Genomic DNA, 24,638 nt, shown 5'->3' on the forward strand with positions numbered 1-24,638 from the left:
AATACAGGGCAAAGGAGCTAGCTGCTTAGTTCATCCTTTCCATCCAGATTCTTCTCTTCAGCTCCATTCAAACCTTTTTCCTGTGATTTGGTGATCCTGGAACACACCTGCTTGTGATGTTGGAACTCGCTTTGGACTAAAGATTCTTACAGCCATCAATTAGATTTGACCACCCTGTAAATTTTAATGTGATTGCTGATCTATAGCACAGGATTCCAAGAAGTACAATCCTGCTTCCTCTCTATAGAGCTGTGTGTGTGCAGCCCTCATATATAGACCTTCCAGGGAGATTTCATGTATTTTGATATATTTAGTATATCGTCATTAGGACGATATACTAAATAGTCATTAGGAAGAATGCCTTAAACATTGCTAACCAGTGGGAGGAATGTCATCCTATAGATAGCCAAAAAAAAAAATCACTGGTGGAAATAGTAACTGACCCAAGAGATACAAACTGCTCAAAAAACCCATAGGAACCTCTGAAGGAAACCTGGTTGACAAACACTGACCTATTTGCTGAATATCACCCTGTAACTCAAGGAAAGATAATGCTACAATAGAGGTGCACCTAGGAGGTCAGCTTTGTGGCTGTACGTTAAAATAATTTGGAGCTTTAACCCCCTTCAACAAATAATGTTGTCCTACCACCATCACGGGAAAGCATACCCAGTTCTTCACAACTTTACAGGGCCTGTATGCAAAATGTAAGTTACTTGTAAGTTACCCTGGGGAAACAAAGTTCATTTTGTTCAGAAAGGGGGCAGCTATACCAGCCTTATTCCTCTGCCCCAAAGGCTTCCTCTCATTTACACAACCTGTCCTTTGTAGCTTTTCTTCACATTCCCTTTTAAAGTCTATCATATACTCCAGCAATACAAATATTCTGTAATGTAAGGAGAAGTGTGCAAAGGTTCACATTTCTTCAGTTTCTGAGAAAATCATTGTGATACAAGTCTCCTTTACAGCCTAACATGGAGCACGACATTGCCAGCTATTCTTTATACAAATACTGGTTGCCTGGCTGTCATTATGACTCTTGCACCAGACGATAAGCACCAAAAGCAGAAAGTTTAAAGTGCAGAAATAAATTTTATGCAGACTATTGTATCATAAAAATCCAAAGCATTTTAGGTTGTTTATAGCATCGCCCTTCATCACAGCTTAGTACTGTTTGATATTTATACTTTATTGCCTTGTTGCACTGGTGGGAAAAAGATTAAACACAACACCACATATCACACACAAAACACTTTATTAATAGGAGTTTCTGATTGTCCTTAAACCAAAAGGACTCCAATCTCACAGTATCAAAGCATTATATTTTGTTTGTGACTTTTAAACAGAATATTTACAAAGATTTGACCACATTTCTCTCCTGAGGATGGTAAATGTACCCTTTGCTGAATAAGTTTTATTTAGTCATGAACATGACAGATGTCCTCTGTTACATGTGGACAAACACGTTTTTTAACACACCACTTCATAATGAAAGTTTTTAGGGTATTGCACATCTTTCAGATACGATTCTTGTGCACTGCAAGAACAGGTTATGGCACATGAGACATTACATGAATTGTGTACACAGGGGCCACAGACAATCTTCCACCTTTAAGAAGAAAAAAACAGAAATTAACTAATCCATTTATCTCCTATGTCTTCTAGGAATGGGCAGAATGTAAATATGAATTGTTTGCAATCCAAATGAGTATACCCGAAAGCTGTCCATCCCATGATAAATTACTGATTTCTAATGTGTTTTATAATTGTGCTTAGAGATATCATTCATATTGTTCCTGCAGGACACAAGAAAGGGGGGCAGAAACAATGGAGTAATTATAGGAATAAATGTGACTTTAGCTTTCTTCTCTTGGTACTTCTAGAGAAATAAGAAATGACATGGTAAGGGCTACCAGCAGGGTTTGCATAGGGCATCAAATAATAAATGAACAGCTCACCATATGAGGGCTCATGTTGTTCAATTGCAAAAATGACCAACAGATAATAAATGTATCACCAGTAACCTTGGTGGTAGATTGCCTCGTTCCATTTGGTTGCCTGTTTTTTTTTTTGTTTTATTAAAGCTGATTACCCTTTGTTCCCTATTGATTTTACAAATAGAAGATACATAACAAAGGATTTCCAGAGCACTAAGGCTACGTACACACTTGCAATATTTGTCGTTGGAAAGGATCTTTCACAATCCTTTCCAATGATGCATGAATGAGCGCTATACATATAGCTCTGTTCTGCTCCATGGAGAGGGGGGAGAACGACGGAGCTGCACCCTGCTGCTCTCTCTCCCTTTCATTTTCATTACAACCGTTCATCGTCCATGGATCCGCCAGGACGGTCGTTCAGACGATAGACGAGCCCTGTACACATGCAAGATTCTCATCCGATATCAGCCCTAAACCGATTATCAGACAAAAACTATTGCATGTGTTTACCTAGCCTATGTGATAGCCAAGAGACACCCATATTGAATGTATTAAGACTGCCTTACAATGACTACAACTGGCCTGAGCCATCTGCTTGCATGTGGATATTTCAGTATTTAACACTGTAAAGAAGCATTGCCCGAACCATAGATCTAAGGGGAACTTAATATTAAGTCTCAGCCTGCTGGCCCAACAGAACAATATGAAATGTTAATGTGCAAGATGTTATATTTTTATAGAAATTGTTTAGTCCTGACTATAATAAATAAATATGTACAAAACCATTATATGTTCCCTAAAATGTTACAGATTTTTTTTTTTTTTTGTGGTTTCAGCTTCTTTGAAAATGCAATGCAAAGTACAGACAGGCCCACAAGCTATGCTTGTTTATACGAAGACCAGAAGTGTGGGGTGGTAAAGGGTAGGAAGACAAAACAGTGAAAACAAGGGATGCCCAGAGAAATATAAAATGCTTCTGCCAATGATTACACGTTATAATTGAGCAGCCAAGAATATTGGATATCCTATTCCTTGTATGTCTTCTGTAGATCAAACAAACTGAGCAGTGCTAGATTGGGTGACGTAGCAAAAAGATCGGGAAAGAAGATGGAAGATGACCACATCCGGCGCTGAAGAAATCTAGGACGACGCGGGACCAGATCGCGGGAAAGTCCAGCGCCATTGAGGGATCTGAAGGATTAAAGGTAAGTGTGATTTTTTTTATTTTCATTTTAGTTCCACTTTAAACTTATCCTGTAAATGAACAAAGCCAATGCGGTCTGGTTAAACATCAAACTTCTGAACTAGACCAAATCACAATATGATGAAATCTTCCCATCCCTTGCTGCATCTCATGTGTACAAAGCCTTGAAGATTCAAGAAGAGTTCTCTTGTCTGGTGGTGAATGTAGCAGACTGCCCACTGCTGCAGGGCAAAAAGAAAGAAAATAGTAGAGGCCCCGCTTTCTTCTTTTACCCCTTCTCAGATATCCACTGATAATCATATGATTATGGTTCTTTATCTGTACAAAGGATAATACTGACAGTCATAATTACTACCTGCGGGAAACCATTGTGCTGGACAAAGGATCTCTATTCACATCAATGACAAAGAGTCTAAGGACATGGAAGGACTGGAACTACATTTTACAATTATCAGGTCTAAAAACCAAAAACACAAAAGATACATTATGTAATAAACCCCCTACAACCCTGGTCATAAAGTTAAATGGGGATAACAGAGCTTCAGTAAACACTGAGCACCATACATTTGGTCCAGAGTTACAAAATCGGCACAACTGGTGCTTTAAATGGACACCGGCAGCAAATAAGTGATAAGGACTTCCTGTGTGCCGTCAGGGTCCACATTGTGCTATTGCTAAAGCTTACATTTATATACATTCATTTGTGTCTTTGCATACGTGAATGAAATTTTTAGTTACCACAGAATAACAGAGATTATCTGGTGAACACTGGTGCCAGGCTCAGCCATCCAAAGCCACCACCTACCTACTGTAATTTAAAGTAGACATAAGGTGGAACAACGGGCTGTGCATGTTGGATTAACAAGGAAGATGATTCTGCTCTGGTATTATAACAGCTACACTTGTCCTCTGTGCACCATCTGCCGCTGCATTTCTGAGAGCTCCTAAGGCCTCGTACATACAGGAAGAATCGCTGCCAATTTTGTGCTCCACTAACCAGTCCAAGATAGATCATCAGTGCCAATACAAGGCATACACATGTACAATATTCTGTCCTTTCAGACACTGGGGGTAAGGTAATCCACAGGACCAAGGCAGCTCCCAACCAGGGTTGTTCAATCTGTAGTAAATGACACAACTTGTGTAACACAATACCCTGGCAAAGCAATCATTTTATCAGATCAGTGATCAGGAGTGAAACGTGTCCTTTATGTACAAGGCCTCAGACTTTATCTGCCAAGGGGACCAAAAATGTTCTGCATAGCTTGCACAGATGTAAACGTACAAGCCTATGAAAATAAAGCAATGGCTTCTTTCTACTGTACACCCAACACCGTTAGTAGCAGCTGCAGCTGGCTGGTGAACTGGCTTTGCTTTGTGGCAACACATAGATACAGAGTAAGTAATTTAGCGGCTGCAAAAAGGGTGATTACCCCGGGCAAATGCCTTCCTAAGGCTACATACACACGTGCAATAATTGTTGTTGGAAAGGATCTTTCACAATCCTTTCCAACGACTGAAGACTGAACGATACATGAACAGGCGCCGTACATACAGCCGTTCTGCTCTATGGAGAGTGGAGAACAAGAGACGGGCACCACCCTGCGCTCTCTCCCCTTCACTTTCATTACGATTCTTCGTTGTTGGGGATCTGCCAGGATGGATCCATGAACAATGAGCACTGTACACATGCCAGATTCTCGTCCGATACCAGCCCGAATATAGGATGACAATCATCTGACGTGTGTACATTGCCTTACTGTGAATGTACGCTATGAACTAGGTTAACCTAATTTAACATTACAGTTTATTGTTTTGGCACGAAGTTTTCATATAGGGAAAAAACCACAAGGTGTCTGCTGTTACTGTTAGTATTATTAATTAATATTAATATTATTATTAATATTTTTTTCAGTCTCCCTTGGATTTAGTTTAACTTTGTTAGAAAAATTTGATTTATTCAGCTGTAAATTAGATCATTTGATGGAAGGAGGAGACTATGCTGTCATATATAAATACATAATTGTATTTCTTCTAAAATAAAAAGAAGCTGATTGCTTGCTGTCAGATTCATAACATTTTATTCCATATTTGTCCAATGGGGACCTTTACTTATGGATAAGCTGAACTCTCACCTCCTAAGCTGTATGCGGATAACGTGTTTGGTTTGAAAGGCACGTGTTGGCTCTCTTATGGAAACTGTGAGTTTGCACAGTGACATCCTGCATACACCACAATGGTAACAATCTATTATCCACTATATATATATATATATATATATGTCTAACTAAGGCCCCTTCGGAATGACTGTGTACAAATAATTCCTTTTATAATTACTGCAGTGGTTCTTTCCATACCTAAAATTATTTTTTAAGTTCCTAGACATTCATTGGCACCACATAATGAACCACATAAGAGTACGCTAGCACTGAATTTCCAGTTACCGGACACGTTCAATCAATAGTAGTGGTACAAAGAGATTTGCAGTGGCTACAGGAAATGAAAAATACTCACATACACTCACACACACACAGTACACATCAGAAATAAAAATGTGAACAAAAGGCAGAAATACATGGCCGTCTTTTAGGCTATGGAAAGGGAAAAATGAGTTTTAAAGTGACTTGTAGAACCAGGAATACTTCTATTGGGCAAGTTCTGTACACAGGTCAACAAGGATGCACCTTCATGTGCCGTGCATCATCATCTTGTCTTTAGGTCCCACTAACAATCTTCTCACACAGGAAAAGAGAAAAGCCAGCATGGCGTAATTTGAACATTAGTCCACGAATGTGCGCTGTGGGCCATGTAAACAAGTTGATCCCTTTATAAAGTCAATGAGTGGCACATAGCCGATTGTTAAAGTAAGCAGATGAGGCTTTTTCCTTCTTCTATTTCTTCCTGCACTTTATCACTGGAGGTGGCGATTTCAGCCTGTGCAGAGAACACGGCACAGATGAAGGTGAGGACGGTTCCCCCAATGGCGGTGTAGAAAGCCCAGCCTAAGGAGCAATCTCCAAGCTTGTATGCGGAGGCATAATGTCCACAGTAACCAAGGACCTTCTGGGATCCCCAACCAGCAGGGTACAGAATTAGGCCTAGGATAAGAAAAAGACCTGCAAAACAAAAAATAAAGATAAGGTTACTAATGTCTTTTAGACCCATGACAGCTTGTGTCACCTTACAGGGTAATCTGAATTTCAACCAAACCTTTCCAGCTCTCCAAATATTTCTAATACTTCCCTCTCCTTCAACTTTCATATTCAGAACATTTCCAACATCGCAACATCTCCACAATCCTCCCCACCTGTCTCCAGAGACCACCAAGCTCGTTGTACATGCTCTTATCTTCTCTCGTCTGGACTACTGTAACATTCTTCTCTCTGGTATTACACTAACCCGACTCTCTCCTCTACAATCTATTATGAATGCTGCAGCCAGACTCATCCATCCTTCCCTCTGCTCCTCTTCTGCTGCCTCTCTTTCAAGCTCCTGTGCTTTGCCTTCAAATCCCTCCACAGTTCTTGTCCCAATTACCTTTCTGACCTGGTAGAAAAGTATTCCCCCAGCCACTCTCTTCGCTCCTCTGATGACCTACTAATAGCTTCTTCACTCATAATCTCATCACACGCACGGCTCCAAGACTTTTCTAGAGCTGCCCCGACTCTCTGGAATGGTCTTCCCCATCCTATTCAGCTTGCTCCTACTTTCAGCTCATTTAAAAGAGCACTCAAAACCCATCTTTTCAAACTTGCCTACCCGTCTTCTTCGGGCTTTTAAAACCCTCATTACCTCTCATCATTAAATATCTCCCCTCGTATTGTGTGATACTTCCCCCACCTCCTAGATTGTAAACTCTTCCGGGCAGGGTCCTCTCCTCCTCCTGTGTCACTGTCTGTATCTGTGTTATTTGCAACCCCTATTTTATGTACAGCGCTGTGTAATATGTTTGCGCTACATAAATCCTTTTTATTATTAATAATAATAATAATTCTGCTCCGTTACTCTGTTAAATAATTTTTCTCCATCACAGTGCAGTCAGATGGGTGACTTTATTGTTCTCTATCAGACAACCAATACATATTCATCACCCAATCTAACTTGTAAAATGTATGTAATAAAAAATTCTTAATAAATAAAGCAATAAAAAATATTTTGTTTTAAATTTTCATTGCATTGCTTCTCTACACTATTTTGTGCTATGAGGCACCAATTTTCGAGCCCTGCACTCCACCAGCACTGTCTGCAGGGGAGGTGTGGAGAGACAAAACACTAAGCTGTCACACTGGTGAATACCTGGCCTCCATCCAGGTCAATATACATAGGATTACAATAGTCTCACTCATTCTGGAAATCACAGCTTAAACATGTGAGCACAGGCATGGGAAGTTGGGTGCAAAGATTGAAAACACATCTGTCACATTTCCCATTGAATAGAAATATGATGTCTGAACTCTACAGGAAGTGTGAGGAAGAATGTATGTTGACATTCACATATAGAGTACTGGGTGTGAATGTCAGCTGCTGGGATCAGCAACTGGAGAAAGAAAACATAACTGGTGGTCTATTGGAATTTGTCAATATTTTTTTTTTAGAATGTCAATGAGTACAATTTACTTTGAAAAGGTGTACAACTGAAGAAAAAAATAACCCTTGCAGTGGGGCTCCCTCCATTGTCTAGATCAGTGTTTCTTTTTAACATGAGGGAACCCTTTGAAATAACGTTCAGGTCTTCAGGGAAACCCTTCTATAATTCCTATATCCACAGCTCAAATTATATCAGTATGATGATCAGTGGGAAGAATGTCTCTTATATTGCTGGCTATTGGGAAGACTGTCACCATTATAGATAGCCAAAAAGATCATTGGGGTCACAAACTGATAAAATTGCTCAAAGAACTCCTGGCAGACTTTGGAGGAACCCTAGGGTTCCACGGAATTCTGTTGGAGAAACGCTGGGCTATGGTGATGATTAGGGAGAATGATTTTTTGTCTTCTCTTACCAGCCAGTGATCTCCACTTTTCTATTATTCTGAGATGTAGGTGGGCACTTGATGTCCCTATGTACAGTACAAGACTGCTGGTCCTGCACTGTATGCGACGAGGATAGAAAGATTTCAGGGACAAATCTTAGCAGAAAACATGTCACCTATTTCCAATTCTCTAACAAAATGAACATTTAAACCTTGCAGTGCAGAAAGGACCCTGCTGCATTGGTTACCCTTTTGTCTTGCTTGGAGTTCAGCTTTAAAATAACTTGGCGTATAATTCTGCCAATAAAAAAATTCACCTTGCATGACATCAGATTGCTGAACAAAGCCATGGACTGTTACAGGAATGTAAACCTTGAAAGCTTTTTTATGGCCATCCCTACCCCTCATTTAGGCATACCTGTGCAGTACTGAATCAGCCTTATGGGCTCTGGCATTAAGAGTACAGATCTAAACAACTTCTGGACCTGAGAAAGACATGATGTCTGCCACTGCTGACCTCCTTCTAAAAAGCCGATTGTCTGGCTACCTCTGATCTCAATTCTGTAATCAGTGACCTGAAACAAGTATGCAATTAGTGAAGTTACTGACCTGTACAACTGACCCGGGTAATTAAGGCAATAATATTATTATTATTAAACAGGATTTATATAGCGCCAACATATTGCACAGCGTTGTACAAAAAAAAAAGGGGGTTGCAAATGACAGATACAGACAGTGACACAGGAGGAGAGGACCCTGCCCCGAAGAGCTTATTAAAAAACCTATGGACTGAAATTTTCAAATGCAATGGCAGCCTATAAGTATTTTCTCAGCACGCATTCCCTGAAGATGCAATGTACAATATACAGTAGATTTCTTAGATCAAGTACACATCTTGTGTTAGCAAAATAGAAGGCAAACCACTATTGGCCTTAAAAAGACAAATCTACAAGTTACCTTGTAAGTGACACAAGCCATAATTCCAGCATACATGGCAAGCATATGACAGCTAGAAAAACATCACCCGATCACCATGGGTGGACATTAATTTAGAAATGTGACTTTTGCTGGTATAACTCAAGTAATTAACATTAGCACAGCCATTTCTAAGTAAACACAAAGTAATGATTGAAGAAGAAAGCCTGTAGACATGAGGGCACGTTTACCAGGGTGGTCTGTACACTGATCTACGAGCACAACCTTCAAATCCTCCAATTATCTGAGCTAGGCTTACACCATTCATTATGTGCTGACCCCTACAATGCCCTCAAGACCCCTAATAATCACAGCCACAATTAATTATGATAAAAATAGGATTACAATAAGACTGCAGGAGTTGTCAGTCTATGAATTTATAGGAGAACAAAACCAGAGACAGCAAAATATCATATAATACACACAGTAAAGCCATACCCATTGTATCCCTTTAAAATAAAATAGGAAACAAATATTAAATCTACAACTGACCACCTAGAGAGATAAAAGAAACTAATAGAAAGGGGTGGTGGTGGGCTGGTGGTGTTTCTCTCTTTATAATTATAATTACCACCCAGGTGGCGAAGTCTACGGCAAGCATTATAGCCCATCGTATAAAAGTCCCACAGAGGCTTCTACATTACTGCTTTCTTGTGAAAAGATATTTTTAATCTGCATCTCCCTCCGTCTTATTCTAACTTCACTATTAGGAGAGTCATTGACCCAGACCAAGTATGTATATATTAGGTGTTATCGATACTTCACTGGCCACATGATTGCTTCAGATCAGTGACTCTCTAATTCTAAGCACCGTTATTTTCTCTGAATGGTATTTTCAATTTATATTACCATCAATTTAAATCAATGCAAGTATTCCATCCACCACTTATTTTAATTGGGTGCTAAGATATTTGAATTCGATATAATGGTAAAACCAATAAATGTGTCACTTTGCTATTGATCTATCCACAAAACAATCATAACTATATCCAAGCAATGCTTAATATGACAGAATGATCACCACAACGGAAGGAAGCTGTACACAGGAGCTTATGATCTAAAGGAGACGGAAGAGGCGAGCCAACTATAAATGTTCTTAGGTTTCCTTATTTACTGTTCCATATGTGTATAATGCAGATCTGCAAAGCAGGCTCTCTTAAATGTCAAACAACAATCATGATGAATGCTGCAGGAGTAAATTAAATAGTAAGAGAAGGCATTATGAATTGTTTTTACATAGTCAAAACAACCTTTGGTACCTATGGGGGTGAGAAACTGATAAAGCATAAATGAACCCTAACATATAGCTTCTTGTATTAAACAGCATTTTTGGGATCAGGCTGGGCTTTATTGCAGAAACGGAGAGGTGATGTCCGTTCTACAATAAGTATTATTACCTGACTCATTGCCATCTCTTCTGTGGAAATTCGCTGAGCTGCACATTTGTTGGTAGCTGTGATACCCCCAGCACATCCCGGCTTCCCCGATGGCTGCCAAGGCTGAATAAATATCCTGCACTCGTGTGCGGGAGTTTCATCATAACGGCCTGGCCAATCAACATAGCTCAAGATCAAGCCATGGAAGAAGATGGCGGCGCCCATGATGGAATAGGGACAGATGAGTTTAAAAAGGGTTTAATTCTGCTTTCAGAAGACGACCGACAATGGAGACTGTGTAAGCAGGTCGGAGAGGATAGTCAAGAAATGTGTACCTGGCATCACATGTTCACCATCATTATATAGATGAAAACGATGAGCTGTCACTTGTATCCCAATTATAAATGCAAAGCTTAGTTCTTGTACTATGCACATGGGACGGTGGTCTGTCAACACTTTGAGAAGGATCAGCCAAAGATTGGGCTGTTCTTTCCCCAAGGAGCACAGAACGTCACCGTAAAAAGCAGCATTAGTTCCAGCATTAGAGAGCTTTATTAGTCACAAAGAACTAGTAATTCTCTCCAGAATAGCAGATGTGATTGGGACGACTTCCAGTGGTGAAATATCTCCTCTCAAATATGACCTTTAGGAAACAATGAACAACTGGGAGGCTCCAGTTACCTTCTACGTGTTGTTTGTGGAAGCCATTTCAACAAGCTGGACAGGAAAAACACAGTAAATCCTAAGAATCCTACCATATGCTCAGCAAGGAAGCCCGATGACTTTGTAGTGTCAATGTATACCACAAAACATAGATTACATATCTGCATCAGCCAATGTCCGAGAAAAATAAATTTAAGTAACCTAAAATCACAAAAGCATGAAAACAAAATGAACGGCCTGAGGATCATAAATGTCCATGCAGGACCACAATGCTGCAAAGCTGACCATTGATAAGTATTCTAAACAGTAAATACAACAAATACAGCAAGGGGTGCCGAGAATATTCGAATTTGAGTTAGAGGGTCAAGCAAACCCCAATACAGACCCCTTTCAGTTATGGATGGACTTTATTACCCACGACTTTCATAAAACAATAATTATCTCTAATGGTGTTTTCTCACTACCAAGTTTTTTGACTCTGCTCTACCCCATTATCAAAATATAAAAAAAGCAAAAATGTAAAAGTGTTAAATTTACTAATAAAAAACAAAAGAGTGCAAGAGCAGATTCTTCCTTCCTTGGCTTCTCATAGTTTTAGATATCCACGTAAATAACAACCCTGAAATTTTGAAAATGCACATATCTGGCAACTGGATCTTTGTAACAAAGCAATGCTAACATCAATGATCCATGTAAAAAAATAAAAACACATACATACATACATAGTGCAGGGTATTTGGTCATAGTACACTCAGTCACAGGGTACATTATGGACAAATAATAAGAGTAACACATGTAAACAGATTAATCTTGTGACTTGGGAAATCTGATCACAAAGGTGGGTGGTCATGGTTTATGTCACCCAACACCAAAAAAATACACCCAAGATAAACAAAAGGTAATAGCATGTACCACGTGGCATTAATAAACTCACCAGGAAAGGCAGCTCTGAGTAAACTGATCTCACACAAAGGAAAAGTACACACCATCTGTTGTGTCTTTTCAATGGGCGTCCTATACAATTTATGAGACTGTAACCGCCTGCAATTCTGAGATGGATTACTTTAATAACCAACCCAACACTACAATGTACACACGGTACAAAAACACAAAAAGATCCACATAGGAAGATTGTATTGGTTGGTGGGCCATGGTCTCTTTTAATGTATTTGCTGGTTTATTATTTATCTAAAAGTTGTATGCAAGCTCAGAACAGCTATATACATATCTATGGGGAAGACCTGACATGGCACAAAGATCACATTCACAGACCAACAATGTTATAACAAACACTATACTTTCAGAGTTTGGTTGGATTGGTTTCAAGTCAGTACACTTTGCATGAATTATTACATTTATGTCCTTAGATTCAAATACACCAATAATAGTTATGAAAAAACTATATTTAGAATACATCTATGTATATTATTTGCGTAACAAACCAATATGTCTGCCCCATGGTGGAATGGTGCAGACAACTAAGCATGTGGGACAAGAAGAAAAAATGCAATTTATGTTGTGTCAAACAAAGAAAATTAACTTGTATTTGAAGTGCATGCTAAAGCTTTTTCCTAAACTTGCTCCAGAATTGATAGGAAATCTAGGCATGTTTTATTTTAACGAGAACAAACAAAACTGGAGCCAATGTTGCCCATATTTATTACATGGCTTCCAGTGGTCACAGCCTACATTTTATTTTTATTATACTATTTTGTATTTTACATAGCAGTTAAATATTACATAGCTCTATCCATAGTCATGTCACCAAATGCTGATAAGAGGAGCTCCCAATCTAATGTCCCTAATAGAGATGGTGTGTGAGTGTGTGGTATCAGTGCTCAACACAGAAATATTTTTAAGCCGGGTGGCAAGAAATTGTAGGCGGGTCTCATCTATCTAAGTCATTGATAACCAACTAAAAACAGCCGGGTGGTTGATGCAAAGTGCCAGGTGGTGCGCCCAGCTAAAAGGGGCTGGGGAGAACACTGTGTGTGTGTGTGTGTATGTCATTAATCATTGTATGACATACAAATTTACAAAGCAAAGTTGTTCTATGTTAATAATAGGACCACTACAACCCTTGTTTAATACATTTTTGTACGTTTTCTCCTTTGCCCTAAAGCCTATTCTGTTCTTTCCTCTTTCTATTATATGTGCAACAAACCAATATGTCTGCCCTGGATACAAATACAGTGAAAGAAGTGTCCCTTGTAACATGTAAATATACTAATCTGATTGTATGAATATATACACATAGTCCCCCACATACAAACAAATCTATAATAGAAATAGAAAACATACAAGCCACAAACCCATGCTAATAAAGCATATGATTAGAATATTCTCAGACCTCAAACGCTTGTAATAGAGCTCATGCAGAGATAACTGAGAAACCACAAGCTATGGAAATTAGTCTTGATGTGGTTTATGTTAGGTAAATAAAATTGTCATGATTATAAGCAGAGTTTGTCTAAACATTGTTTTATAGCACACTCATCCCTATGAATAACACATTACAAATCTGTACAGGACAGCTCTGCCGCACATTACCTTTATTGGCTTTATGAAAGAAGGAGGAAAGCGCTGTAATCCAGAGCAATCAATTACTATTCAGCTTTCCTTAGTCAGCCCAATCTATGCTGCTAACAGATTGAAGAATTTTTTGCCATGGATCTGCCCGTGACAGCCAGATTCTGCCTTTCATGCTACACATGGAAACTTAAAAAGATGGGAAAAAAGCTGATTTTTAGCTACATTCATCTCAATCCTGTATAAAACTGATTAATTGGACAGATTGTTAAAATTCTACTGCTGTCAACAGCAATGAATATATATATTTTTAAAATACTAATTAACAAGATCAATTTTCTCCTTAGCCCTTTTTAGCTGGGCATACCACCCGGCACTTTTCAGTAACCACCTGGTTGTTTTTGGTTGGTTACTGAAATATCACAATACCGGGACCCCCACCCGCCTACAGCTTCCTGACACCCATTATAAAAAAATTTCTGAGGAGAAAGCTTAAAATGTTCTAAGACTGATTATGTTGACCAAGGCTCTCACCTATCTAGTCATACCATTATGTAAAAACCATCCACCATGAAAACTGTTGGCTTTTTCCAATGATTTGATTAGGCACACAATAGATCTTCATTTAAACTATTCCTATTCAATAAATCGTCAAAGATATCAGTAGATTTATATTTGTCTTGTGAAAAAAATGAAGTCCCCCCTTTGCGTCAGAAGTTGGAATTGCCACCTTTAGATGAAATTACTTCTTGTAGGATTTTACATAATTACCCATCGGTGATATCTACCAGACGGAATCGGTCAGCAAAAAAACAGATTTGTGAGATTCTCCTTCCAATAAATGCCAAATTATATTCTCCCCAACAACATTTTAATGGGATTTAGGTCAGGTCCTTGACTGAACTGGTCTATAAACCATTACTTCTTCTTTCTGAAACACTGGTGGATGTGTTTGTGTGCTTTGGATCATTGTGTTGAAAGATTGATTTCAGATTTAACTTTTGGACAGATGGTCTCACATTCTTATCTAGCAGATTTCAAGATGATGTCCTCTGAGGTTTGTTTCTTGAAATGCTGCCTTCAGTTTGTAACAAACATGTTTACTGTTAAGGTGACCAAACAAATCCAACTTTGGCTCATTTGTTACATGGCCAAACGTCACCTTAGATCACAGCAATATCTTTCTGATTGAGGAGCCATGCACTTAACCACGGTTGAAGGAGATTCCTGCAGACACCACAATTATATCTTAGGGTTCTTGGGGACCTCTCTTTTAGTATTATATGAGTATCCATCTGTAAATTAATTTCCGTACAGTGCAGGGATTAGAATATTTTGGCTCTGTTTCTAATGACTCTTGGGGGATCTTGGGGACCTCTCTTGGGGACCTCTTGGGTTCTTGGGGACCTCTCTTTTAGTATTATATGAGGATCCATCTGTAAATTAATTTCCGTACAGTGCAGGGATTAGACTATTTTGGCTCTGTTTCTAATGACTTCTCCAGATTCAAGACATCCACAAACTTCATTTTAAAGGGCCACAGAGAGTGTTTTAGATATTGCTATGATGATACCACATGTCAATGGCCAAAAAACACCAGTCCCTAAAATTTCAATGGGTTTAGTAGGAAAGTGTTTACATGCATACACTCTAAATAAACAATCTCCATGGAGTGCACTTATTTGGGACAAAAAATCACCGTCAGACCCAGATAATCCGACTTATAGTTTATTAAGGCAGCAAAGTCTCTGTTCTGTCCATTGAGAAAGCAATGGAGTAGAAAAAAGTAAACATCTCATAACATAAGAATAAATCCTGTAGCTGGCATGATCAATTGTCCTTAAAAACTGCTTGCACGTCACCAATGGCAGGATCACTAGAAGGTCAGTGTCACAACACAAAGAAATCATGTTAATAATTAATTATATTATTCTAATTATTTAGGATACAGAAGACCCAGCTGAACTGCCACTAATATTATTATAAACACTATTTATATAGCGACAACATATTACGCAGCACTGCACATTAAATAGGGGCTGCAAATGACAGACAGATACAGACAGTGACACAGGAGGAGGGGACCCTGTCCGGAGGAGCTTACTATCTAAGAAGTGGGAGTATTATCACACAGTTGAAGCAAACTATGGTGCCCTATACAATTTATATATAATATACTATACGTCACAAAATTATTCAAAGATTGCTTCCAAATTTGTTTTAAAAGTTGACATCAGTCTGTGTTTTTTTCATCATCTGACCTCAAATACTGACCTCTATGATGGAGGGCACCAATGTGTAAAACACAAAACGTCTGCTGTACAGGGCAAGTAGTGGCCCTTCTCTCACATCACAAGACTGCTTGCTAGATTTGCTTCTGTGTGGTCTCATTATGACACTGCACAGGCTGGGAAACCACTATTATGTTTTTAGCTATTTTCTGCAGCATTCAGCTAGACCTGACCAGACCTACGGCAAACAGGCCAGCACTGATCTGGGTAACAGACATATACAGACTGTTTTAAAAAGAAAGCGCATCGCTTTAAAAAAAAATTTTTGTTTGCCTTATGAGTTTTTTTTTTTTTTTATATATTTTTGTCTTTGGATGACCTATGTACAGGTTCAATGGGGGAAGTGAAATCTGCTTTTTTTTACAGGCTCAGCCGCCATCCTTGTTCTTCTATACAATGGCTGTGCTTTACTACTCTGTAATACAACACAGGTCTATGGGTCAGCCATATCCAACATGCTTCCCCCTTAATAAAACTGCACAAAATGGGCAATTAATTAAAGTTCCTTAGAACAACTGGATATTCCACTCCTTCAGATTAGTTACCAAGTAGTGGAAGTAGCTGCTCATTAGTTATTGCATAATTTATTTATTTTGGATAAGCTATTCTTCAAAAGAAGTAAACTAAATAAGTTACATGAATCACAAACCTCCTTTTCTGTTAATGTACAATGTTGTGCCCTATGTTTATTTTTTTTATTAATATTTTAATTACCACATTCATCATTCTGTTGGCATTTACTTTTTTAATACCTGAAGCAGATCTGGAAGGAATATTGAAAATGACAAGTTGATTGTGTCTCTGGCAAACTCTTATTTTACTCAACCACACGAACGCAAGCTGGGAAGAATGTTGGCTCTTTCACAATTATTCAGTTTATTCTGCAGCTACGTCACTGATACATCTGTGAAAGCTCTGTGAAAATGTGTCAGAGTACAAGTCAGATCCTGCAAATGACGACTCTCTGATTTCTTCAATGCCCAGAGGTCATACATCCAACAAAACCTGAGATAGCACAAACAGCTTCCCGGCATCTGGAAATCACCTCCAGCTATTGGGGAGGAGGCCGATAAGCAGCCGTGATATTCCTAGCAAATATATCAGGGCAGAAGGGTGCCTGACTCAGTGTCTAACGGTATACATGGATCTGACAAATATTACCTGTCTGGGGACAACCCATAGGAAAGAATAGGGATTGTAGTTAACCAAGGAAATTGGACCACCTAACACCAGCAAGGGTTATCTGCTTGTTTTATTTGTGAAATGCTGAATAAGGTGATAAACCTAACCAATGCCTTGCTCCCCAATGCTTCCTTTTGCTGTAAGACTTCCCTTGAAGCAGGTCCTCTTTGCTCAAGCCGAGTTGCACCTCTCAGATGTCATCCCTTACAATGCAGGTCCAGCAGTTCTACATTATACATGAGGTTGTCTAGAAGCTAGCCACAATAACAGGGGAGAGTGACAGCTGGGGGAAAGTGAGGAAAAAGGTAACTACATCATCTTAATCATCATTCTCTAGGCAAAATGCCATTAACTCTTGTATTGAGGAGAGGCAGCCACCTCAAGGGCGGGGTGGAGATTTTTTATTTCCCGGATTTCAGCAGTTTAAACTGGATATGAGATAGGAAAGTTTGCCTGCATACACACGTTAGACTTTTGCCGTTGGAAAGGATCTTTCACGATTGTTTACAACGACAAAGACTGAAAGATGCATGAATGATTTGCTGTACATTCATCGCCGTTCAATGAGGGGAGGAACGAGCCAACGACACTCTGCTGCGCTTTCTCCCCTTCACTTGCATTGCGGTCATTCGTTGATCCACCAGGACAGATCCATGAATGACGTCAGATGAGTGCAACAATCTAAATGGCAGCTGTTCATCTGTGGACAAGTTAAAATAGGTGATTGTGTAAAAATTCAGACGTTTTACCCATCCTCTACCAGAAAAATTGTGCTTGCTATTAAAGAGAATCGATGCATGCCAAAATACTAACCAGAATGGAAGCAGTGGCTATAAACGTGTTGCAATGGTGAATTAATTATTTTCATCTACAGCCAAAGGTTTTTTTTTGCTGGGAAGGAAGGAGGAGGGGGTGGCAGTCGAGATTTTTTGACTAGAATCCCACTGAGGAGATTCACCTCTTCTATATTTTTTGGCGATCATTTTTGCAAGGCCTGAAAATGAGAAGGGATGTTGGAACAGGAATAGATGGGACATCTTTCAATGAGGACACATTCTGGTGACAACTGTCCAAGAGGCAAATTTCTTGCAGTTCCCTTACAATAAGCAAAGGGGGATCGTTGCAAAAGTACACAAACATGCAAAACCCTCCCAGACCACTTTTCCATCCAAAACTAAATTGTTGCTGCTTTATAATAAAACCCCAAAAAGTTTTAGCTTTAAATATAATTTAGGTTCCCAAAACAGTCAGGACCAGAAGTCAAATTTAGGAACTAAGCCTGACATGATGGAGATGACCAATGGGTCATTTTGCTTCATGCGTGAAGGGTTTAAACTAAACCTGTTCAGACACAAATAACTGCTACCGCATGCTTGTGTTTAATGATGCAGAAACTGGGGTTGACACCTTGATCCTCATGCTATTTTAATGAAGTATGCCAGATAGGCGGTTCAGACCTCTCTAGCTACATGCTTGTTTCAGGTTAGTGGCTCACTGAAGCATGAATTGGGATGACACCCCTAGAATTTTTACTTTAAAAAAACAAGACCTCACTGAAGCTCAGATTAGGAACTGCAGCAAAGTCAAGAAAGCAGCAACTGTCTTCTGCATAAGCAGTGATCTCCCCAGCCCTTTTTAGCAAGATGCACCACCCAGCACTTTTCAGTCACTGTTTGGTGGGTGGTTACTAAAAAGTTGGGTCACAATACAGGGGCCACCACCCAGCTACAGCTTCTACCCACCCAGGTTAAAAAAATAATTTGGGGCGAGCACTGATAAGATTTGTATGGATGGGAGTGATGTGTTGGTGCATAGCAGTCATAAGGGTTTCATGTAATGGTACCCTGTTTTCTAAGTTTGCATCATTCCCTGCTTCATAACAAATCCAAATCTGCAGTAGATGTAGATGGCTGAATTCCAGGATGAATTATGCACAGGGGCATCTGTTCTATTACACTTTGTCATTATTGAAGTGTACAAAGCATGTCAACAACATGTGAGCACCACAAACCAGCAAAGTCTCACCAATTAAGTTACCGAAAGAGGAAAATTGGTTGGGAGACAAAGTGGCTGCCTGTTAACTGTCTCTTCACAGCTAGATAATGTCAAAGCTTGCTCATTTGTGGACCTAATCTTATTAGGACATGACATGTGGTGAGGGCTGTGCGTTAAGCTTCTCTCCGATATGAATTTCCACTGGTATGCATTTGAAGCCATTCAAACCTAGAATAGAACAGAGCAGTTATCCCTGAAATTGTCTTTCAACAAGCAGCCCACACCAGACCTCATTTCCTCTTCATGTTGTCTTTGTGCAGCCTGATGGCACCTGTCTGCAGATCAAACGGACGCTGCACCAGCACTGCTCGCCTTCATACTCCACGGCATGCTTACTCACAAATATACAATATCAGCAGATTTTAAACATTGTTTCCCATGACATTATTTCAGGGCACTAATTTCTTAACAGTATCTGAAGTCAAGACCTATTTTTTCCTCTGTACACTGAACTGTACATTTTCACCCGCTTTCACAGCTCAGTGTACAGTTTCTGCACATAGCTGCGAGTAGGAGTTATGTCATCCCAACGTGGACACTAAAAATGAAAAACTTCCAAACTTAGAACACAAGGTTCAGTGACATTAGCAGGGATGAGGGATACTATGGCTGTCATAGGCCTGGAGGGGCACTTACAATGTACCATATGTAAAGCAAGAGATAAAAAATAAAAAAACAAAAATACAATAAGTCAGTAAAGAACAAGTTATTTTGTCTTAATACGGAATGTACACATATGAAAAGCAATGTGGGCCAATCAGGTAGGCTGTAGGAACATGTGCTGATAAGAAACACGCTGACAGGAGGAAAGAGAAGAGGGTTATTAGTTGCATTAGTGTGCTGCTTCTTCTTTGTCCATTCACAGACTGTGGGCAAGATGGAGACCGAAGTGTACTGCCTAACTGCAATACAGAAATGTCTGGTCAACAACTTGTATTAGCTCTAAATGTTTCAAGCCTGGATGATAAGAAATACAAAAATGTCAGAATAGAAAAAATAAGACTTGAAAAGGCTTAAGGCGACGTTATGTGAAAAAATACTAAAGCTGCCCTGCTGATTTTCTTACTAGGGCACATTAGATTGTGAGCTCCTTTAAGGGACAGCTATTGACATGACTTTGGATTTGTACAGAGCTGTGTAATATGTCTGCGCTATATAAATACTGTGTAATATTAATAATAGTACTAGGAAAGCAAGTAAAAGTATTGTAGCCAGGGACAGGCAGGCAGTGAGAATTTTGGGACTAATTGCAGTCCCTGAAAATTTCTCATGACAGGTTTATTTAAGGTGACCATGGGTTTATATCTGACTGTCTGGCACATGGTTTGCAGATACATGTGATTGTGTGAAAGTCCCAGTACACACTTGGACATAATTTGGGGTATCGGTCCCCAATTTATGCCCTATCCCCGAAGCTTTGCTCCTCCAACTCATTTATTTTGCTAAGACATGAGAGATAAAAATGAACCCAATACAAGCTCAAATACAATGTTAAAATAAAATGATAAAGCATGCATTTGTTTACTGCTGTAAAAATTAGAAATATGAGTATTTTATGTCTTTATGTTGACATGAGTGTAATAAAATTACTATAATTTTTGGAGAATCAAGAAATAAGTGACCTCTTTACAGCTGTCATATGCAGCATTTCTGTTTTCTAGAGAATGAATGAGTGCTGATTGTAAAGTTTGTATATAAATGGATCTTGTGTGAAGTCCTGAAATCCTAGTGCACACTGTTAGTCCCAGAGATTGGAGCCCCGCAGCTACAAACGGGACCTCTGAATGGGAAACCCAGCTGTGAGTGAGTCAATCAGAATCAGTCTGATGAGATTAGCAGCTGCAAATATTGACAAGTCGTTTTCATGCAGAAATTGTTGCTATGCAATAAACAAGGTGACCTTTGAGACATTGCAGGTAGTGTGACACTCACCTCCTTGTTCAGATTTATATGACGTAAAGACACAACCCTGCTACGAGGGACAGAAGTGTCACCATCACTATGGGCTGCTGTGTTATGGAGAATCGGAAGTCACAGCCAGAGGTGCGTGTGATACTGAACAGAACGCGCTAGGCTCCCTTCAGGAGGAATATGACATCATGCAATAAAAGTTCAGCTTGTCGCTTAGTCACAGCTGTCAGAAAGTAAGTTTTCGGAATGAGATTAGCTGAATTTTGACAGCTCTAGCCTATACAAGACTGCAGAGCACAGAGCCATGAGGATGAGTGGCTAAAACAAGGATGATACCAAATCCATATAAATGCTACCAGCAAACAAAGTGACCTCACCAGTATTGGGAAGTAAATGATTACACAGTGTGTATTCTATCAGTATGGAACACTATCACAACAGGAAAAAAAGACCTAAACTGATGGGAATTAGAATCCTGTAAAGGGTGGGATCAGTCAAATCTTTCCTATAATAAGAATAGAGGAGTTTTGGTCCAAAAGCTTACATCTGTTACTCTAAACACAGCAAAAGCAGCAACTTTCAAGTTAACAACCCTTTGATAACGTTAGAATTTGTTATACCACTGGTGACATGGAGCATTATATGTCTCAGTGATGAGGAATTGATAAGGCTGTATATGTAAGCAGAATATTTGGCAGGAACAATGAAGGTGCGTATCAATGACAGATCAGTACAGAGGAGACCCGAAACCTCAGTTACTGTACTTTGCACCTGAACAGTTAAACTGAAAGATTGTGAAGGTTCAAAGGAATAATACAGCATATATTTATATTATAGGGTTGTAAGACTCACCATGCACAAAACAAACTTTGTACGATTAACTTTTAATTTACCTAAACTGTATAATATGTGAACCTGTCTAAGCTGACCAATCAGTTTGTATGGAGTTTGTTTGTAATCAAGTTAGTCATTGCATGTTTATAGCATTGGAGAGAGCCATGATGTAGCGACATAGCAGAAAATGATAACAATTAGATGTTAAGTACCCACCTGCAATTCCTTGTAGCAGCCCACAGACATTGAATATGCTCTTCTTCATCACACTTTGTACACACATGGTGAACACCGATACAAAAGCTATAATACACAGGATGGATATGCCCACTGCTAGGAAGATAGCGGTAGCCTGCCAGAAGCCACTAGCTATCTCATTGAAATGTTCAGCATAGGGACCGCACAGGGGGTCTCTCCGGAAATACTGCCCCTGAGGCATTTTAATACAACGTCCATAAATGCCCAGTGTGGGTCGGTAAGGCTCCTGAGGCCATCCAGTCCTGTTATCAATGTCTGTATTCTTTGCTTTACCAATCAGCCAGTCCTCACTCATGAAAGCTATCAGTTCTCCAAAGGCAACTACAATGCTCAGGATGGTCCATAGCATAGAGCGGCATGTTACTATAACATGACACATGGTGGTGCCCACCGACTGTCCACGATCAGGGTTAAAACCACACCTGATGGAGAATATAAGAGAGAGAAAGTGAAGGATTCTGTCAGGAGAAAAAGAAATCCCGGCTTCCTAAAGCTTTGTAATCCAGACGATGCTTTGTACTCTGTGGAAAGGCTCGTCCTCTGCTGCGGAATTCCTTGGTGCTAATGTTCATACTGAAACATGATGCTTCAATGTTCCAAGGGAGTTCCCAAGATCCGCCCACCTGGATGACATCACTGACCTGGGAAAACCAAAAGACAGCCAAACTGTTAGCAGAAGGGCTTCACCGCCTAATCAATACATCAATCATCTATAGCAGAGAACACAGGAGACGGCACAGGTTAGATTTACATAGAATACAGGCTAGACACACATTATTCTAACAATCTAAGGTTATCCATGTCTGCTCTCCTTAACATTCTAGGCAAGCAGATTCTATATAAGCTTCTGCTACCATTCATTAATTTCCTATATTTAATTAGCAATGACAGTATAAAACAGAATATAGACATTATATAATATTAACATTATTATTAATATAATAAGGATTTATATAGTGCCAACATATTACACTGCACTGTACATTAAACAGGGGTTGCAAAAGACAAATACAGACAGTGACACAGCGGGAGGAGAGGACTCTGCCCCGAAGAGCTTATTAAAACCTATGGACTGAAATTTTTAAATGCAATGCCAGCCTATAAGTATTTTCCCAGCACATGTTCCCTGAAGAGGCAATGTACAATATACAGTAGATTTCTGAGATTAGATCAAGTACACATTTTGTGTTAGCAAAATAGAAGGCAAACCACTATTGCCCAAAAAGACAATTGTACAAGTTATCTTATAAGTGACACAAACCATAAATCCAGTATACATGGCAAGCATATGAAAGGTAGAAAAACATCCCTTGATCACCATGGGTAGGTATTATTTAGAAATGTGACTTTTGCTGGTATAACTCAAGTAATTAACTTACTTAGAGCTTACAACCTAGTATATATAAACCCTATACATTAGTCCTATATTAGACAATAATCTTTGAACTTATACCTGCAATCTCTTATACCTTTAGTATAGATAATACTGGGGGAAATATTGTGTTACAATTATGTATACAAATTAAAAAAAAAACTTGTTATTGCATATACAAATACCTCTACAAAGAATTGTTGTTAAAGAAAGTATTGCAGCATATGGTCACCCACTCTATATTCATTCTTCTGTTTATGGCTGTACAATATTCATCATTTACATTCATATCACCTTCAAACTGACCTCTGACAAAACATTCTACATGTAGAATGTGCTAAGTGGCCCTTTCATTTCACATCCTCCAGGGAAATATCACACGTTTGTATGGGTATTCAGTGCAGAATTACCGGGGTGGCTGAATTTAGGATCTAAAAACCTTGAATTTAATTTAAATGGTCATACAGGTTACATATAGATTCTAAAATCAATATACAATCTTCAAAAATTTACAAATGTGGCATGATTATCAACCCACACAATGATGTAGTTTGCACCCTCCATTGCTTTGGTGCATGAAGCTCTAGGAGATTGCATCATGCATGATCAGCTTAATAAATGTCTATGATCAGATGAAAAGCTGTGTGGCAAACTTTCTAAAAATTATAGTGTTGTGTGCCTTGGCAGATGAAATTCTGCTTGCTTGCTTGCTTGTTCTGCTACAAATTAGCACTCTTTAATGAATATATGGTTTTATGTTGAGAGAACTGTAAATAGTGGACATGTAGTATGTGAGGGATGTTAATGGTCAGGATGTGTTGTGGCTCAGCAGAGGGTGTTCCAGCTTCCAGTGCATGCACAGTATTGGTATAATACCCCATTATGTTTTATTCTCCCAATAGCTGAACAATAAAGCCTTTTCTTGGAGCGTACGGAGGAATGTAACATGATTTGCACTACAGTCATTCCCTCCAGAAGTCCAGGCAGAATGACAGCAGTACAGCTTGGTATGAAGGGTACATGGTGACCCCCCATTGCACTCCCTATGCTAGGAATCAGTCGGATGACACACACT

The 24,638-nt window shown here is 39.3% G+C and overlaps 1 protein-coding gene across 2 annotated transcripts in view; it reads right to left on the reverse strand.

Annotated features, from left to right (window-relative positions):
* Positions 1-1,238: 1,238 nt before the first annotated feature.
* LHFPL2 (LHFPL tetraspan subfamily member 2) overlaps positions 1,239-24,638 on the reverse strand; it is a 73,490-nt gene continuing 50,090 nt past the window's right edge. For both annotated transcript variants that reach the window (XM_072416307.1, XM_072416308.1), the window contains 2 exons: positions 22,150-22,832; positions 1,239-6,260 (listed from right to left, as the gene is read on the reverse strand). In XM_072416307.1, the coding sequence (XP_072272408.1) occupies positions 6,004-6,260; positions 22,150-22,570 (678 nt within the window). In that variant the 5' untranslated portion in view covers positions 22,571-22,832 and the 3' untranslated portion in view covers positions 1,239-6,003. The remainder of the gene's footprint in view (positions 6,261-22,149; positions 22,833-24,638) is intronic.

This window comes from Pyxicephalus adspersus, chromosome 6, assembly GCF_032062135.1.
Source record: "Pyxicephalus adspersus chromosome 6, UCB_Pads_2.0, whole genome shotgun sequence".
Classification (NCBI taxonomy): domain Eukaryota; kingdom Metazoa; phylum Chordata; class Amphibia; order Anura; family Pyxicephalidae; genus Pyxicephalus; species Pyxicephalus adspersus.